At 30.2% G+C, this 19550-nt stretch overlaps 3 protein-coding genes across 4 annotated transcripts in view; all 3 read left to right on the top strand.

The window, feature by feature from the left end:
* Window positions 1–2055, top strand: part of LOC113376199 (tyrosine-protein phosphatase 69D-like) — an 8810-nt gene extending 6755 nt beyond the window's left edge. The window contains exons 10-12 of the mRNA XM_026616113.1: window positions 1578–1776; window positions 1861–1924; window positions 1971–2055. Of these exons, the coding sequence (XP_026471898.1) occupies window positions 1578–1776; window positions 1861–1924; window positions 1971–2055 (348 nt within the window). The remainder of the gene's footprint in view (window positions 1–1577; window positions 1777–1860; window positions 1925–1970) is intronic.
* Window positions 2056–7576: 5521 nt separating this feature from the next.
* On the top strand, window positions 7577–9327 carry LOC113378317 (probable cytochrome P450 6g2). Its single transcript, XM_026618851.1, has 5 exons — window positions 7577–8187; window positions 8263–8481; window positions 8550–8695; window positions 8852–8963; window positions 9094–9327. Exons 1-5 carry the CDS (start codon window positions 7623–7625, stop codon window positions 9255–9257), a joined length of 1206 nt encoding a protein of 401 aa, XP_026474636.1. The 5' UTR covers window positions 7577–7622; the 3' UTR covers window positions 9258–9327.
* Window positions 9328–11958: 2631 nt separating this feature from the next.
* LOC113378316 (tyrosine-protein phosphatase 69D-like) lies at window positions 11959–19309 on the top strand. 2 transcript variants are annotated; one of them, XM_026618850.1, is made up of 12 exons: window positions 11959–12179; window positions 12273–12408; window positions 12478–14468; window positions 14722–14968; window positions 15035–15179; window positions 15621–16349; window positions 16425–16574; window positions 16646–16933; window positions 17044–17181; window positions 18059–18216; window positions 18863–18998; window positions 19072–19309. In XM_026618850.1, exons 1-12 carry the CDS (start codon window positions 12095–12097, stop codon window positions 19168–19170), a joined length of 4302 nt encoding a protein of 1433 aa, XP_026474635.1. In that variant the 5' UTR covers window positions 11959–12094; the 3' UTR covers window positions 19171–19309. The 2 variants fall into 2 exon arrangements, with proteins under 2 accessions (XP_026474635.1, XP_026474634.1); XM_026618849.1 differs by having other exon boundaries at window positions 15023–15179.
* Window positions 19310–19550: the final 241 nt, after the last annotated feature.

Here is a 19550-nt window from a genome sequence, read left to right as displayed (position 1 = left end):
AAAATCGGATCAGAATTGCGGGCTAAAACGTAAACGAAAAATTTACTTTTCTGCTATTTACAAAGAAACGGCTTGGTCGATCGTCGCACAAAACTGACGAACATAGTCCTCATCGAGATACTCGAATGACTTAATTTTTTTATTTATTTTCACAATTTCTTTAAGAAGAATGACGTTTTTGTCAATGATTTGAAAATAGTCATTTCTGGCAGTCGCGCGCCACGTTCAAAAATGTAAAAATAACTAAGTATATATTAATATGCATATTATATAATATATATATATATATATCTATATGTATGTATATATATGTGTGTGTGTGTGTTGAAAGTGACTTTGCAAATAATTCCAAAGGTGAATATTAAGAAACCCTTAAGGAGAAACTTCGATGTTGAAAATGCAATTCTCGTTTCCACTGGTTATAATTATGTTCGCTTCACTGATACATAAAGTCGGCTTCTTACATCTATAAATCAATCGTTCAAAGCCGATATTAAATTCAATTTATTTAATTATTTCGACGTTCAATATTTTTTTATGCAGGCACTAATTTGTAAAATTGAAAAAAATATATACATATTCAGAGTTACCTTATCGTTAACTCTGATTGAAATAATGCACAAAACCAAAAACTTTAAGAATGATTTATTTGAAATTTGATTCATAGAGTCGTCTCAATCACATGGTTCAGATTAAACCATTTCTCATAGACCTATAATATTTTATGAGACTCGGGTTGACTATCAACTCTATCACCATGCAAAGTTTCATCAAATCCCAGAAGAGTAAACCTGAGGGTTCCCTTGTTAGACAACCTATGTTTTACTTGAAAATATATTTATAATTATTTAATAATAAATGCGATTTCAAGTAAATAATAGCCTTCCAGGACCTTTTCGCAATATCACATTTATAAGAATTGTTATTTGGATTGCTTATAATGGCGTTCAGAATTGAATAAATATAATATGTATATCTCAATTGGACACTCAGTGGATGACCTTTTATTAGTATTCGTAAAAATAGTAAACCAAGAATAAGTTTATAGAACACATCTGATTCTGATTATTAATCAATGAGAAAACAAATAGCATAAATCAGTTCATCATTCATCTTCATACATTGCTTTTTTTGAATATTTCTGTAAAATCATCTATGTAGCGATTTATCAAGATATACCTCATTCTTTCAAATGTATTTTTCTATATTATAAAATTGTATATATATGCGCATCACACATTTATAAAAATACCCAAAATCTTCAAAAATATAAGAACTAGGCAAGAAGTAAGAATATATTGGATCACGATTGGAACTAAGTAACCTGCTTAGTTACAATCGTGATCCAATTTGAACTATAATCAGTTCTGCTAAAAGCATCCCAAATAATAGATAACAATAAACGAATTATTTCTTAATTATTTTTAACATTAAGTTTCAATAGATTTATTCATAATACATCAAATTAATTTAACCACATAAAATTCAAAAATATGATGTCCTTTATCCTGCAGGGTACTGTGATGTAAAAAATATAATTTTTTCTTTCTAATTGCCATTGATTGCTCCAATTATAGTATGACAATTGTGTGAAATTATGCTTAAACTTGGATTTGCCCAAATTTGGAACATGCCCTGCGAGCAGGGAATCACTCCTGGATACACCATGTGTGAAATCTTGCACATTGGATTCTCAGTGTTTTGGAATTAGCATGTGCTGCACCCATCACTGTGGAAGTATTTGTAGACAACCAATTGGATTGTCACAAATTCAATGTAAGAGGATGCTTAGTAATATATACTTCTAAACTTTTAACAAGTTACAGAATAATTATTTTTTAATAATTGTTTTCTTCTTAGTCCTGCCGAATATTCCAACCAATATCACAGTACACAAAAAAGGAAGCAAAAATATCACTATATGGTGGAACACAGATGCAACACATCAAAAAATAATTTATGTACTGCAGGAAAGGCATCATATCGGCTCCAAATTCATTAAAAACAGATTGGGAGAATGGCAAACACGAAAGAGGACCAAACGGTGAAGGATAAGTAGATTAAAATAAATCTGTATGATATATACAAAATGAATTAAAATTTATGATGATAACGTATGTGAAAGCAAGCAATCAATTTTTATAAAACAGCATATGTAGAACGAAATACGAAAAGTAAGAGAATTATTTGATTTCATTGATTTACTTACTTTAATTTAATTTGCCAGCACTCTACTACATTTACAAGAGATTCGATTATGAAACCTGGTCGCTGGTATCAATTTCGTGTAGCCGCTTTTAACGAGAATGGAACTAAAGGTTTTTCGAGTCCAACAAGTCCTTTTAAAAACCAGATGTAAGTTGAATCTAAGTACATACCCAATATTTTTTATTTCCATCCATTTATGAACAAATACTTCAAAAAATTACCCGTGTCAATATACTTAGATTTCATCAATATTGGAGTACATTGTATTTAAATATTATAACTTTTTTGTGTATCTTAATATATTACCGAATACTACATATGTAAGATAAGCTATAAAAATTGTGAAAAAAGTAAAAACTTCTGTACATATGTTAATATTACCGGCCCATGGGCAAGAGGTACAGATTAGAAGTTCGACTCAGAGATCATAGGTCTTTTACTTGGAAATATAGATTTCAATATGTTTTCAAGTGAAAATAGCTCATACCAGGCAATGCTGAATCAATAATTCATCACTATTACAGATATTGTAATAATAAAAATTCATCAAATAGACAACTGTTTGGGTTGCTTTATATAAAAAACCGACTTAGTTAAGAAAATCTTCACAACAGCTCATAGATCCTTCCTCGAGTTCTGATTCTTGTTCAAATAATATAAAACTAGTTGAAAGTGGCGTTTAGTCTTAAGGCAAACTGCATGAACTTCCCGAAATATGTGAAAATTGTCTTAATCAATCGAAATTAAAATTCAGATATTTAGATAAATTTTCAACTTTTTATTTAAAAATAAAGTTATCGCTTTCAATTAAATCTAAACATTGCGACTTCGAATAGTATTTTCTCAAACAGCTTTAAATTAACGGTAATTATGTTAATAATTATATTGTACAGACACGTGCTAGTATGCCCTAAAGTTGTAGCTTATTATTTCCAATTTTAATGATTTGATAATGTTTGACTCATCACATCACAAAAGCAACTTTTGACACAAATTTTGACTATAATATTTTCTCAAACTTTGATGGATTTTTAACATTAAACTATTTGTAGTGTCGTAACATTTTAGTATGGTTCATAAGACCATGATATCTATTTCCAAAAAAAGGTTCATACAAATCGGCAAAAAAATTTTTTCAACAGTTGATTTAAAAAAAAGGGAAGTTAGATTTCTACCTAAAACTAATCAGTATCATTCCTAACTAATATATTTCGAAAAGTTTGTTTTTGTAAAATTGATTCAGAATTGAGAGCTAAAACGTGGACGAAAATTTTTTCACTTTTCTGCTATTTACAAAGAAACGGCTCTGCCGATCGTCGCACGAAACTGAGAAAAGATAATCCACATCGAAATACATTGATTGGCTTTTAAATTTTTGAAATCGGTTCAGCGTTTTTAAGCAAACACGTCGATGAAAGTTTAATTTTGACAAACTCCAAAAATTGATACTAATCAATTTGAATGTAATATTTTAGTATGATCTAGAAGACTATGGTATCTACCGTCACAAAAAAAATCATAAAAATTGCCGAAAAAAAAATTTTTACCACTTTATTACAAGAAAAAGGCCCGGCCGATCTTTACCAAAAACTAATCAGCATTATTCCTAACCAATATCTTTCGAACGGTTTTTGAATTTTTAAAATCGATTCAGAATTGCGGGCTGAAACGTGGACGATTTTTTTTTCACTTTTTTGCTATTTACAAAGAAACGGCTCGGCCGATTGTCGCGCAAAACTGATAAACGCTAGTCTTCATCGAGATACATCGAATGCCTTTTAAATTTTAAAAGGCATTCGATTTACACACTTATACACATACTTTTCCTAATTTGGTCTCATTCGATTTAGAATGGCTTGAAATGTCGTGAAAACAAAATTAGCGAATTGGATTTTTGATGAAAACAAACTTCTCGTTCGGGAAGTTAATAATGTTTTAAGACTTTTGTTACATTGGCATTAAAGGCAATGATTCAGAGAACTTTATCCAGACCCCATTCGTTTTGAGCAAGTCAAGTAATTTCAAAATTGCAGAACAACGCACAAATCATTTGGATTTGTGAAGACATAAATATATATGCAAATTTTTGAAAGTTTTCTATTTTTTTTTTCAAAAAAAAACTCGAAATTTCTAAATGTCCTATCTACCAAAAATTTCAATTTTCATAATTTAATAATCAAATTTTAATTTTAGTTCTCTCATATTTGTTCATAAGTTGTAGTAATTTCCCATAATGCCTAATTCTACTAGTCAAGTATTAATCGAAATTAATAAAGTGCCTAGACCTCCTCGAGCCCCGCAAGATCTGCGAACTGGTCCATTGAGGTTGCAAAACACGGCGGGTGGCATGCTAGAATTGACCTTCTCGTGGCGCCCGCCGCGTGTTACGGACCTGCCGATAGACAAATACAAAGTGTACTGGAGTCGGCGGCTGCCTGGTGTGCAGGCGCACCTCGACTCCGTACTCGTATCTTCGCTAATCGTCCCACAGGTCAAGTATTAATTATGTGATAAATTTATCACTATTTTGAAATAAAGTATTTTGATTTATCATCATGACTTTCGAAATTCGTAGAAAATTTCATAACGATAAAATTTTTCATTTTTATTATTTTATTACTATTCATTTTTCATAAGTGGATATAATTTATAAGGTATTGTTCTAATTTTTATCAGAACTTAATAGTAATCTTTCGTTGTTAAGTGGTGAAGAAAATTAAGTAAATCAAATTATTACCTTAACCCTTCGTCGGTCGGATATTTTTTCACCTTTGAACGGTCGGAAAGGTCTGGCTGGACCACCAATCATTTTACATGCATTTATATGGTATAAATGAGTTTTTGGTGTCTTATATATTAACGATTATTAGTAGTAAATATTTATAGTTTAGATTTTTTCTTTTTTTAACGTCTTTTGCATGTGTTGAGCTTGCTTATAATAAAAATATTACATATTATATTATATAAAAAAAAATCAAGAAATATAAAAAAATCGTTGCTTTTTTTGTCAATTTTTCTGTTTTATATCAATGAAAAACAATATTTTTTTTTCGGCGCCTTTGAAATGTATGTGAAATTCAAATGAAAACGAAATGAGGTGCGTCGCCTTTGAAATGAGCTGTAAAACTCAAAGTGAAATATAATTTCACTACCAGGTTTGCCAAAAAAAAATTTCGAACGCAGTAGTAGGGTAGCAAAATTGTTGATAATGTGTGCATTACTCATCCGATTTTCAGTGTTTGCGATTACCAATAAGTTTGGTAGGTTTTCAAGGAACTCTCGTCATGAAAATACTAACATTCATGTTACAACACATAGCAAAGAATATATACAACGCAGTTTGAATAGAAAATATCATGAAAAAAGACAAAATACTGGTTTACATATGTCAAAAAGCGTATATTTCATACAGAATGTATGGGTGGTCTAGACAGACCTTTTCGACCGTTCGAAGTATAAAAAAGTTAATATCCTTATAATTATCCTTCTGTACATTTTTTCGTCCTGATTTTTTCATTGATCGACAGCTAATGAAATTTTAGGAAAAGTGAAGAAATTTCAAGTCGATAGGATTACTAGAAGTATTTTTTTTAATTGAAGTCGAAAAAAGTCCGGACCACGCCGACCGACGGAGGGTTAACAACCCTTTGTATGAGGATACAAATATTTGATATTACCTACATACAATTTAATATAAGATACTTCTCATAATTTTATAGAAGAAATAAGTCTATCTCATATCATAATTCCTTATTAAGTTATTTTTCCATTCATTATGTTTCATTGTATAGGATCAAACAAGCGTCCAATTGAAAAATTTACATCCTGATTCACAATACTTTCTGCAAGTCCAAGCTATGTCTCAATTTGATAAACTAAAAATTAAAGGCGAGAAGGCTTCTAAAACGCTAAATACTACATTTGATTCAACCATCAAAATTATACCTGAAGGAAAAAAACGTTTAATTTTAAAAACAAAATATTATCACAAAAATGGAAAGGTATATGCAACTATAAACTGGAGTAAAAGAAATGATGATCAACAAACGAAGTAAGTAAATTGCCATTAATAATTGAGATCAAGTAAACGTACATGAAAATATTGATTCTGTACTATTTTTACTACTAATTTCAGATACTTTGTGAAAGTATACAAACAGAAGTGTAGCAGAAAATCGGAGACACACTTTGTTTTACATAGTACTGCGGTAACTTTTCAATAATTTGTTCTTATTCGAACAAGTCAGGTCTAAATATTTGTTTGTTTCTAGAGAACAAGTATAGAACTTTTTGGACTTAATAGTAATTGTCAATACTTAGCCCAAGTTATCGATAGCCTTGATAATAGTACAGGTAAAGTTATACTAGAACCACAAGCAGGACGAAAACGAAGAAGATTTAAGTGGAAATAAATTTCAAAATATTATTTTTAAAAAATATTTATACCTAATGTATTATTAAGAGTTTGTTAAATGATGCAATCAAATATGTAAAATATTTAGATTAAACTGATGTTTCTTTATTAAAAAACTAATTATGCAACTAGTGAATGTGTAGGATAAGAAATCACGTGCTTTCAACGGATTTTGCAGAAATCTTACAGAACCAATAGAAGTTCAGCTACTGAAGTAATTTTAATTTCTTTTCATATAATTTCATAATTTACTTTATTAAATTTGAAAAATATTACTATTGGGGTAAGCTTCCAGATCTTTAGTTTGATGATTTACATTTAGCATCAACATTGCTGATGTTTTCATAAAGACAGATTGTAATTTGGTAAAGAAAATAAAAAAGAATCGTGTATTATGCAATTTAGAACGAATGCAATCATTATGATGCACTGAAGCATGTGCGTCATAACGACTCCAACGATGGAAAAAGGCTTATGACATTGTATTTCTCATTTAGTTAAAACTTTGGTTTTGAAGAGAACACTACTGATAATAATCTGCAGTAATTACTTGCAAAATCAGCAACTTATAATAAGCCGGACATTATAAACAAAGATTAGATAAGATATTATGAGCAGTAAATTATTTATAATTGAGTGACAAAGTTATTAATTTAATAGTGCAAGTGCAAGTGAATTACAAACTTCGAATATGGAATCCATGGATTTTAATATCTATAGTTCACTATTATTATTATTAACATTAATCGGTATATCAATTTATTATTATGTGAACCATGCTTTATATTGGTCTTCGAGAAAAGTTCCTACCTTATGGCCTTTACCATTTGTCGGAAACTTCAAGGATTTTGTTTTAATGAAAAACAGTCCAGGAGAATTCGTAATGTCGTTTTACAAAAAACGCAAGAAACCAATTCTTGGTATTTTTTGTGTTTCCAGACCTTCTTTATTCATACGAGATCCATCTTGGATCAAATCAATTTTGGTCAAGGATTTCAACATGTTCCAAGATCGTGTCTCTTCAACTGATGGCCACACTGATGCTCTAGGATCAAGAAATTTATTCAGAATTAAGAATCCTTTATGGAAAGAAATGCGAGTAAAATTGACGCCTATTTTTTCAACGGCGAAAATGAAGAGTATGTTTCCATTAATAACACAAGTAGGAGAAGAATTTAACGAGTTTATGAATACAACATTAAAAAATAGAAATATAGACAATATGCGGGATTTGTGTGCAAAGTATACGACAGATGTAATAACTTCTTGTGCTTTTGGAATTCAAGCTAATTCGTTTAAAAATCCGGATGCTGAATTTCGCACCGTAGGGAAAAGAATATTTGCCGCTGAATATAAGCGTGCGATAGAAATTAGTGCATTTTTCTTTTTCCCAGAAGTAGTAAGTATTCTTGGATTTAAGTTATTCGAGAAATATGGCACAAAATTTTTGCGTCAATCGTTTAACGAAGTGTTGGGCGAACGCATCAAGTCTGGTACATCTAGACATGATCTGGTTGATATGTTAATAGACCTTAAAAATAATGAAGCAGCATCTGGTTCACTAAGTATATATAAAATTTTATTGCTTTTATTTATCATAAATCTTTACAGCAAGGTGAACATAATTTGTTTTTTTATAGAATTTGAAGGTGATACATTAGTAGCTCAGGCAGCTGTATTTTTTGCTGCAGGTTACGAAGCGTCATCAGGTGCAATGTCATTCACATTGTATGAAATAGCTTTGCAGCCTGAAATTCAACATCGACTACGGGCGGAAATTTTAGAAAAAATTAATGAACATGGCGGTATAACATATGAAGCTATAAAAGAAATGAAATATTTGGACATGGTGCTTAGCGGTAATATTTCGGACAAAATCTTCAATATGTTTTTTATATTATGTACATTATTTATGTTTATTAAATAGAAACATTGAGGAAATACCCTACTCTCCCATTTTTGGATCGAATGTGTACATCGAGATATCGACTGCCTCCTCCTTACGATCACGTAGTTTTGGAGCCAAAAACACCAATATATCTTTCAATTCTTGCGATACATATGGACCCAAAGGTAAATTTTAATCATGAATTGTGTATATCGAATTATATTTTCAAAACATTCGTACAAAAAATATTTACATGTGTTTAAATCATGCTTTTCCATTTCTCTATATAAATGCTTCAACATAAAACAGGATATTATACATATAACTTATTTATGTTTTAGTACTATCCAAACCCAGACAAATTTGACCCCGAAAGATTTTCAGAAGATATGAAACAAAATAGAAACCCATATACTTATATGCCCTTCGGAGCAGGACCACATAACTGTATAGGTAAGCTGGATAAAATAAAAATTAAACTGGAGTTAAATTTTAGCAATATATCATTCATAGATAATGATATACTTAATATTTAATATATAAGTAATCATATTACAATTTAAAACATTTTTTTTTTATTCAGGTGAAAGATTTGGCTTATTGCAGACAAAAGTTGGTCTCGCATACATACTAAAAGATTTCCATTTCACACCTTGTGAGAAAACTCGAGTTCCACTTCAGCTAGATTCTAAGGCAATGTTTTTAGCGCCAAAAGGAGGAATTCATTTACAATTCGAAAGGATTTGAAAAATATATTTGCATTATGAGCAATGATATCAGTATTATTATAGAGTACTGACGACCATAAGCAATATTTATTAAATGTTTTGATAAGGCTACTTTTAATAAAATTCGGATAATAAAAATAGAAACTTACATCTTATATAAAATATCTATGAATTATTTTCTTATACTTGAGATATTGTACTTCACAGTGTTCTTAAAATTAATTTATTTAATATAGTGTTTGATAATCGTAAGTAAAATATTTCCATTGTTATTTGCAAGAAATGTAGAGTATAATTAAATATAAGTCAATGTAGAGGATAATATAAAATATATTTCGTGGTAATTTATGAAATGGTTCATTAATTCTTTTTTCAGTATTTATAATACAAGTTTAGAAAAGCCAATGTTACAATTAGGATAGCGTTAAGACCGAATAAAGTTCACTACAAAAAATTAATTTAGTTGTAACAAAATATATGTTATAGCAAACTATTTATTATAGTTGTAACAAAATATGATATAGTATGGCAACGTGCCTTAAGGCAAGCAAATTGCTGAAACTTTACGTACCAGAATTAATTATTCGAAAAAAAAGAATAGTAAGAAGTAATCAATAAATACTGATTAATGATTAATAACAATTGTTTCAAACATTTTCAAATAGATAATTATAATTACTATATATTTTATCATTCATAAAATATACAGTGATGATCTTATCCTCAAAGCACTTGAGAAAGTTTACATTAGCAAGAGGTGCCAAATGAATCCATGTGAGGATATATTTCTTACGATTAGAATAACACATTTGAAATATATACATTTTCAAACTGAATTATAAAATTAAAATTCTTATCTGAAGTATAAAACTTTGTATATTTTTTGAAAATTTTGGAAAAATATTTATTCTGAAAATTTTGAAATTTACTTGAACCGTAAACTTTAAAAATCAAAAATTTTGGTATAAAACCCAACAAAATTGTAACAAAATTAGTATTCATTTTTAAAAAATTTATCAAATATCTGATAATTTGTCTAATGTTCATTTTTGACCGCCAACGATCTTTTTATTTTACTTTTTTTTCTGTATCTCCGAAACCGATTCATTTCGTCATTACAAATAACATATGCTTTTTGAATCATTCAAATCGGGTACTCCGTTCTCTCAAAAACTGAATTACCATTTTCGCACTTTTTGCCCCGTATCTTTGAAACATCTGGACCTGTCTACACCAAAAACTAATCAGCACGTCTTATTATCAATAGGAATCGAATGTTTTTTTAATCATTCAAATCGGTTGATTCGTGCGCCGGTCGGTTGATATATAGTACACACATCCATTTTGAGGTAAGCCAAAGTGTTCGGAAACCTCTGAAACGTAAAGATGTATAAAAAATTTCATTTTGGATTTTATACGATTACTATAATTTGCCCTACGGAAAGTGCGAACATTAATATATTTCATATATTCTTTGAGGGCAGTATATTTTGGTAAGCAAGCGAAATAAGCTTTAACACCACAGACCCAACTTAAAATAGATTTTTTTGTGATTTTATTGGATGGAACGAAAGGTAATAAAACTAGTGGGGCGCATGGCATCGTGCCTTAAAGCAAATTGCTGGAACTTCCAGTACCAAAAAATTAAAAAAAAAAAAAATATTAACATTTTTGAAAAAAAATTACTCTGAAAAAAATAGTTTTTTAAGAAACTATAAATTTCTGACAAAAACTTACTTTTTTTTGAAAAATAAAGACTTTTCAAAAAAAAAATTATTTTTAAATGTTTTGGAAATTCTGAACTTTTTTTCAAAGCAATCGTACTGCTTTAACTGCATACAGTCAAAATATCGAAGCGCGTAAGCGCCGCGTCGCCGTCTAACGGATAAACACTGGTAATAGGAATGTAAATAAAATTTATACTTATTGTTAAAATCTTGTTAATACAAGTAAAATGTTTTTTGAATTATTCAAATCGGACGCTCCATTCTCTTAAATACTGAGTTACCGTTTTTGGCACTTTTTGCCCCATATCTTCGGAACGGCTAGACCTGCCTTTGCCAAAAACTAATCAGCACGTCTCCTTATCAATACGAATCGAATGTTTTCTGAATTATTCAAATCGCTTCACCCGTGTTCCCGAAATCGACGAAAATTTGTATCCGAACACACATGCACACACACACACATACGTCCATTTTTTTCTAAGGTATGCCAAAATGTTCAGAAGGTTTTGAAACGTGAAGATATATAAAAATTTTCATTTTCGATTTTTTTCCGATTACTATAACTTGCCCTACGTGAACTTAATTATAATATTGAAGAAAGTTATTTAGCATATAAGCATTATTTTTGTAACAAAATATTTAAAAATCGCAATTTTCACCATTTTTGCAAAGCAAGCTACTGCAAGTGTGGATCTAAAAACAAAAAAAATACGTAAAATATTGATTCTGATTGACAAGTATTTGAATTAAATCAAAATTTACATCAATGGCGTTACCCCTTAATATACGCCTGGCCCACGCATGGCCGAAGATCGCCGAAACGCATCGCTATTTCGTGTGTGGTGTCCTTAAGGATAATAAAGGATCAGATCTGGTAACATTTCATGACCGAAAGCTGTGTCAAAGTGTCATACAACAATATATGGTCATACTCAGTCAAGTGACAGGAGTAGCTTGTGTGTTGTTTGATATGCTTTTGTGTTTATTGTCAGTTTAGATGATTTTTGGTGATTTGCGTATGTGTATAATTAATTAAGTAGGATAATTAGCTTTGTGCGTAACGTATGCGAAATAATGTTTTGCGTAGTTAATATATTATAAGTAAAGACCGGCTTGTGTATTTGACGCCATGTTTAAGGACCCAGCCCTTAACATTATTTATATTTTGCCATGTATCCTATCAATAATTTATATTTCGACAATAAGCTGCGAGGGTAAGTGCACACATTGAAGACTTTCAGTATTTTATTACTTAACCAAAATCTAACTTTTACCTTAGATACTTACTCTTGCATTTTGATTCACAGAATATACTCAATCAGTCAAAATTACGGTAACACCGGTAAAAGTAGGATTGAATTCGACAATTGTTTGCATATACAATGCTCCGGATGTTACACCTACATGGGAATTCAATGGGGTGAACATATCTGATAATGAAAGGTTGTCTTAAGTGATGTACGAATCAAAATAATGTTTCAAATACACATTACAATCAATATTCATTTTTAGGTATAACTTTCTACAAGAAATTGAAGAAAACTCTATAACATCAAGCCTTCACATCCACAATATCACCCACGCTGACTCGGGAAATTATACTTGCACAGTTGCAATTGATGATCAAGTTTTAAGGAAGCATGCAACATTAGATGTTTACTCACCAATAGTTACTGTATCTAAATCTAACAAGCTAAAATCAAATGTTGATGGTGAACATATGTTGTATTGTTTATTTGAAGGTTTTCCATTTGGAAAATTTTATTGGTTAAGGGGCAATGATTCTACGACAATATCTTTGCTGAAAGAAAAAAGTAACATTACTTATATTAATAATGCAACAAGGGCGAATTTGACCTTACATTTGGGTGCAATTAGTAGGAAGGATAATGGCTCTTATTATTGTATTGCAGAGGATGCCTTTGGTCATATACATAATGATTCTGTTATTGTACTGGTGCTGGAAAAGCCACAAGTTAGCATAGACTTTGTCAAAGCAGTTGGTGCTGATAAAATCTATATGAATTGGACTCTCAATGATGGGAATGATCCAGTTACAGAATATTTTGTACAATACATGGAAGAAGGTACTGGGTCTTACACTTTTTATAATGAAAAAATACATGGAGGCAATTATTCATTTGTATTGAAAAATTTAAAGCCAAATACTGAATATAAGCTGCAAATGGCTGCATCGAACAAGCTAGGTATAGGGCAATATCATAAATATGCTTATCTTGTAAGGACTCTTAAAAAAGATCCTAATTTCATTCCTAAAATAGAGGTAAAAGGTAATACATTTAATACCATAACCATTGGGTGGACTGCCCCACCTACAGAATTACTGGAACATATACATTATTATGAACTACTCGCTCAAGAATACAATTCAACTGATAAGAAGGAAGTTTTACAACCTGAAGATTCTCGTAACTTGCCTTATATGTTTGCAGAATTGAAAACGGCCACAATGTATTATTTTAAAGCTCGCGCTTGTAGTGATTACACACATTTGTGTGGCAATTGGTCTGAGATTGTAAATGGGACTACTATGGATGGTCTCTCGGGTCCTCCACAAAATGTCACTGTTATTTGCCATTTTGACAATATTAGTCATTTAACTTTTGTTAATGTTAGCTGGGGACCACCATTAAATAAAAATGGTAAAATCACACACTATAATGTGATTCTGGAAGGTCATGCCACTTACAAAACAAATCGCGGATTGCAAACCAATGAAACATTGACACCCAAGATGAAAAGCATAGCTGATACATCCTACAATGCACGATTTGATATGATTCCTGCAAACACTAATTACACAGTACATGTGGCCGGTGTAACTAGGACCAAAAAACCAGGTGAAAAGACTACAAAAACCTGCACCATGCCACCTACAATTCCAAATAAAGATGATTTTCTAAGATTGAGCTGGGGAAAGGTTGAAGAACATGGCAACTGGATGTTCAAATTAGACCTACCCAGAGTGTCAGAGAGAAATGGTCGCATATGCTGCTATAGAATATTCATCATTCGTATGGTGAACCATCAAACAATATCTGATTTACCTAGACCTGAAGATTTGTCGATATCAACTTATGAAGCAGTACATAAGAATCCATCAGGAGGTGTCTATGTAGCAGAAATGTTCACAAGCGACATGCTGAACAATGAAGTATTTTTAGGCGATGGGCGAACTGTTAATTCAAGTGTGGCTGCTTGCCAACAATGCATAGGATTGAAGCAAAAGAGAATTAATTCAATTCCATCTTTGACAATAAAAGATACAAAAGATGTGCCTGCTATAATACCATCTTTGGCAGCCGTGCCAACACTGAATTTCACTGCTACTGCAGTACCTGCTATGGAAATGGATAAAAAAACATTGAAGCTTTTGTCGAGGCGAAGAAGAGATCTTGGCCCTGAGCAATTGCATCCTCCAATTATATTTGATGGGCAACTTGATTCTCAGAGTAACTATTCAGGATTTGTTGAAATCATGGGTGATTATCACAATTATGGGTATTTTTTTTGTATAACTTAATGTTAAATGTAATCTGAAAATAGATAGTTCTCTCTAAATGAAGTATTTTTAAAATATATATATCTACAGTTTCTTGTTAGATGAATTATCTCTTAAATTTGAAAATGGTTATAATAACTAGCATTGTGTACATAAAAATTCAAATGTTTATATTGAAACATTTCTCACATCAATACTTAAATTGTTTTTATTTATTTTTTTTCTATTTTTAGTGTATGGTTCCAAACCAGGTCTAGTTATACCTGCTTATAGTGACTACTTTGTTTTATTAAATCCTGGACCAGAATTTCCTTTTGCACCAGGAGCATTTGACATACTTGGAGTTGTGATACAACTTTTCTGTGGGTTGATTTTAGTTGTTTTGTTCCTTTTATTGTCACTTTGTTTGCTGCATAGATATACTAAACAAGTCGCTCAAGCACAAGGAGTAGAAATGATGACATTAAGAAATTCGTTCAGGTAATTTTTGAATAATCTTATATAGAGAACAAAACTTTCAGTAAGCATATTTAGTCTTGTTTCCAGACATCTTTGTAGAAGTTTAAGAGGACGTCATCAACTAGTGTCCTTAAGCCCTCCTGATATGGTACCCATACAGAAAGATGATTTGCTGAATGCATACATGGAACGGCATAAAGATTCAGATTATGGTTTTCAACATGAATTTGAGGTTCCGTTGTTATAAGTACTTTATATAAAACAAAGCTAAACATGGACTTTTTGTAAAATTTCTGTCTCATTAAACAAAATAAAAAAGAATATTTTATCATTGATTCTTTATTTTTTATCATTAACCGAAAAGAGAACTATATTTCTGAATTCTTTTGAAATATTAAAGGGGTATTCTGTTCTAGGGGTAAGAAATTTGATTTGAATTTTGAAAGACCGTAAAAAAGGCAAACCATATTTTTACTACATTTTTTTAATTTAAGTTATTAATTAATGTTTTGAGAATATAAAAAAATATTAAATTTAAAAGTCATAAAGTTTAAATTCTAGATGGTAATAAAGGGGAGGGTGTCAAAAAATTTGGCAGACTTTAAATTTACCCTCTTAAAATTATCATATGTGATCTATTATAGTTTTTATTAATTAATGTTGTTGTTACTAGTTGCTTCCTGATCGTTTTCCGGACCGTACAACAAGGGCATCAGAGGCTCGTGAGAACTTATACAAGAATAGATACCCAGACATTAAAGCATATGATCAAACAAGAGTAAAGCTTGCTCAAATTGATTCTGTAACAGGCTCTGATTACATTAATGCAAACTTTGTGATGGGGTATAAAGAGCGAAAGAAATTTATCTGTGCACAAGGTCCTATGGAAAATACAGTGAATGACTTCTGGAGAATGATATGGGAACAGCATTTAGAACTGATTTTGATGTTGACCAATTTAGAAGAGTATAGTAAAACAAAATGCGCAAAGTATTGGCCAGAAAAAACTGATGGAGACAAAATATATGGAGATATTACTGTAGCACATATTCAAGAGACAAGATATTCAGATTATATTGTTCGTGAATTGAAAGTATCCAGAAATATATCAGGGAGAGAAGTTGATGAACGTAATATTTTCCAATATCATTTCTTGGTTTGGAAGGATTTTATGGCCCCAGAACATCCGCATGGAATATTGAAATTCATTAAAAGAATGAATGAGGCATATTCTTTTGAGCATGGGCCTATTTTGATACATTGCAGTGCTGGTGTAGGTAGAACAGGCACTTTAGTTGCATTAGATAATTTGTTGCAACAACTCAAAGAAGAAGGACAAGTTGCTATTTTCAACACAGTTTGTGATATGAGACACCAAAGAAATTTCCTTGTACAATCACTGGTAATTGTTTTTTTTTTATCTGACAAATTTATGTTTTGTTACTTGATATTGATTAAAGTAATAATTTTATTTCAGAAACAATACATATTTGTTTATCGCACTTTAATGGAAGTAGGGCAGTATGGTGACACCGAAATTCCAGCGAATAAATTGAAGTCTACTATTGATAAGTTGAGAAGTAAAGAAAATGATAAAGACAGATGCAAACTAGATGAAGAGTTTGATGTGAGTAGTGTAATATTAAAATCTTTTAAATTTTGATTCAACAGACATTAAGTTTACAAAATTCTGTTTAGAAATTCAAGATGATCATGGAAGACCGCAAACCATATTCTGTAGGCATAGGAGAAGAAAATATAATGAAAAACAGATCTGAAGAAATTATACCTTATGATAGAAATCGTGTAATTTTGACACCTATATGTGGAAGAGAGCATTCAACATATATAAATGCCTCATTTATAGAAGGATATGACAATACAGAATCATTCATAGTGACGCAAGATCCACTTGATGACACAATTGCAGATTTTTGGAGAATGATATCAGAACAAGGCATAAGCACCCTTGTTATGTTAGCAGATGTAAATATTACATTTATTTTTAATCAAAAACATAGTTTGACCAAAAGCTAAAATGTTCCATGTTTTCATTTATTTTTATATGCAATTGAGACTGTAATTTATTTTTCTAGTTGGGAGAAGGTCCTAGGAAATGCCCTCGTTATTGGCCAGATGATGAGATTTTGCATGATCACATCAGAGTTAAATATGTACAAAGTGAAAGTTGTCCATATCATACTAGACGAGAAATTATTGTTACGAACACAAAGGTAAGTGATTTGTTTGTTTAGAATATCATAGAATGTAAGAATGCTACATTTTTTTAAATATAAATAGAAGTTTAATATTTGTATTTGAAATTTTGACAAAATTCCAGAGCCATGAAATTTAGTGGAAGCTCTTTTACAAAACTAATTTTTTAACCAAATGCACAAAGAAAGTATTGGCAGCTGCTAAATCAATTTATTAAACAAAGATCATATATTTCTTAAAGCCTATTAAATCTATGTCATGTTTTACCAGAAGCATACACTTGCTGACAATTTTGTTGGTTTATACTTATTGCTTTGTTATCATTTGTTGTAACCTTAGCTTGAACACTTTATAATTATTTTCTAATTTCTTTTTTAAATTTTATACATAATATTAAATACTAATTGAGATCACAATATCATGGACAATAGTATTTATAAATAATTAAATTCTTTCTACTACTAAAACAGAATTTATTATTTTCTGCAAATCTTTATATTTATTTTCTATTTTTTTTTTTTAATTTTATACATAATATTAAGTACTAATTGAGATCAAAATGTCATGGACAAAAGTATTTATAAATGATAAAATTCTTTCTACTACTAAAATAGAATTTATTATTTTCTGCAAATCTTAATAATGAAAGTTCAAAATTAGTAATGGAGTCAAAGTAGTAAAGTTTTCTTTTTTTGGTGCCTTTTTTTTATAGGTGCTATTTTGCATTATAAAAAATAGCTCAAATTTGAATTTCACTTTTATAATTAATAATTAGTCTATTTGGCTTGAATTTACTATCAGGGTATCAACGCATTCGGCTCCTCATGTTCTTTTTATATTATTTGAAATATTTGTAGATATACAATAAAGACTTTAATTAAAATTTATGTATAGACTGACGAAAGCACTACAATTACTCAACTGCACTACCAAGGGTGGCCAACGGTAGAGGGGGAAGTACCAGAGGTAACCAGGGGATTAATTGAATTAGTTGATCAAGCACAAGCTAACCAGCAGCGTGGAGCTACGGGGCCGATAACAGTACATTGCAGGTGAAATTAATATACAAGTTGACTTAAAATACTTAAAAATTATTGGTTTAATAAGAGGGTATTCCGGTCTAGAGGCATGAATTTTGTGTGACTTTTGAAAGGTACTGAAAAAAGGAAAACAATACTTTTACTATATATATTATATATTTTTATATGTTATTAATTAATGTTTCGGGAATATAAAAGGTATAACGATAAAAAAAAAGGTATAAAGATAAAAATTAAGAATAGCCATAAGGTTTTAATTCAAAAAGGTGATGACGTGAGGAGTCTCAAGTTTTTTTTTCATATTCTCAATTTTTTTTTAAATTATAAAAATTGGAATAGTTGATACTGAAGAAAAGTTTATGAAGAAGACTCTGTGGAAGTTTAAAGTGTAACAAAAAAGACAATTTTGAGAAAAAAGCGTTTAATGTTTTAATAGGAAGGAAACAGGAGTATTATCTTGGTCAAACAGCTATATTTCCAAAAATAACTTAAACTTTAAAACATTCTTGTGTGCACATATTCTTGAAGAGTTTAACTTTGAAAACATCAAACTCTAGACCAGAATTCCTTCTCAAATTCATTGTCTGATAAAAAAAAAAATTACATAATTGAACTTAAATAAAATTTTCTTGTTTTCTAATATTTTATTTTATAACAGCACTGGTACTGAAAGGAGTTCGATGTTTGTTGCATTGAGTATTTTAGTTCAACAACTACGGACCGAAAAAAGGGTAGATATATTTACAACAACTCGTAAACTAAGATCACAAAGACACAGTATGCTCAGTACTTTCGTAAGTTATAACTGATAAAATAAGTATTTCTTTTCAAATAACTCAAATAATCACTTGATTTTTTTTTATGTAGGCACAATATGATTTCCTTCACCGAGCTATTCTGAATTATGCAGAATTGCACCATTTAACTGAATCAAAAAATGAAGACTGTCAACTAAATTCAAATTAGAAACTAAATAACATTTGGTAGTATTTTTTATCTATAGGAAAAAGTTTAGAATTTTTAAGATACTCTGCAAGAATGTGATTGTAGCATTTGTATAACATTTCTATTGCTAAATACACCCGGGTGTATTTTTTATTTTTATTAAAGGACTTTATGGCAATCGTAAGTTTCTATCAATAATTATAACATAGACACTGGATTAATGTTTATTTTAGTGCTGTCACCAAAACACACTTAAGCCATTATAGAAATTGATACTAATTGGTACAATTGATTATTACACATACAATTATTTGGTGGTACAAATTATGTTTCTGTACAAAACATTACGTAAGGGAAATTTGATCTGTATTTAAGGTATTCTTAAGTAGTTAAAATGATTA

The sequence above is a fragment of the Ctenocephalides felis genome, unplaced genomic scaffold (assembly GCF_003426905.1).
Source record: "Ctenocephalides felis isolate EL2017-DRISC unplaced genomic scaffold, ASM342690v1 CF-g0.4_SCAFFOLD_01886, whole genome shotgun sequence".
Lineage (NCBI taxonomy): Eukaryota > Metazoa > Arthropoda > Insecta > Siphonaptera > Pulicidae > Ctenocephalides > Ctenocephalides felis.
Note: the sequence above shows the minus strand (reverse complement) of the source record. Positions and strands in the feature narration are given on the sequence as shown.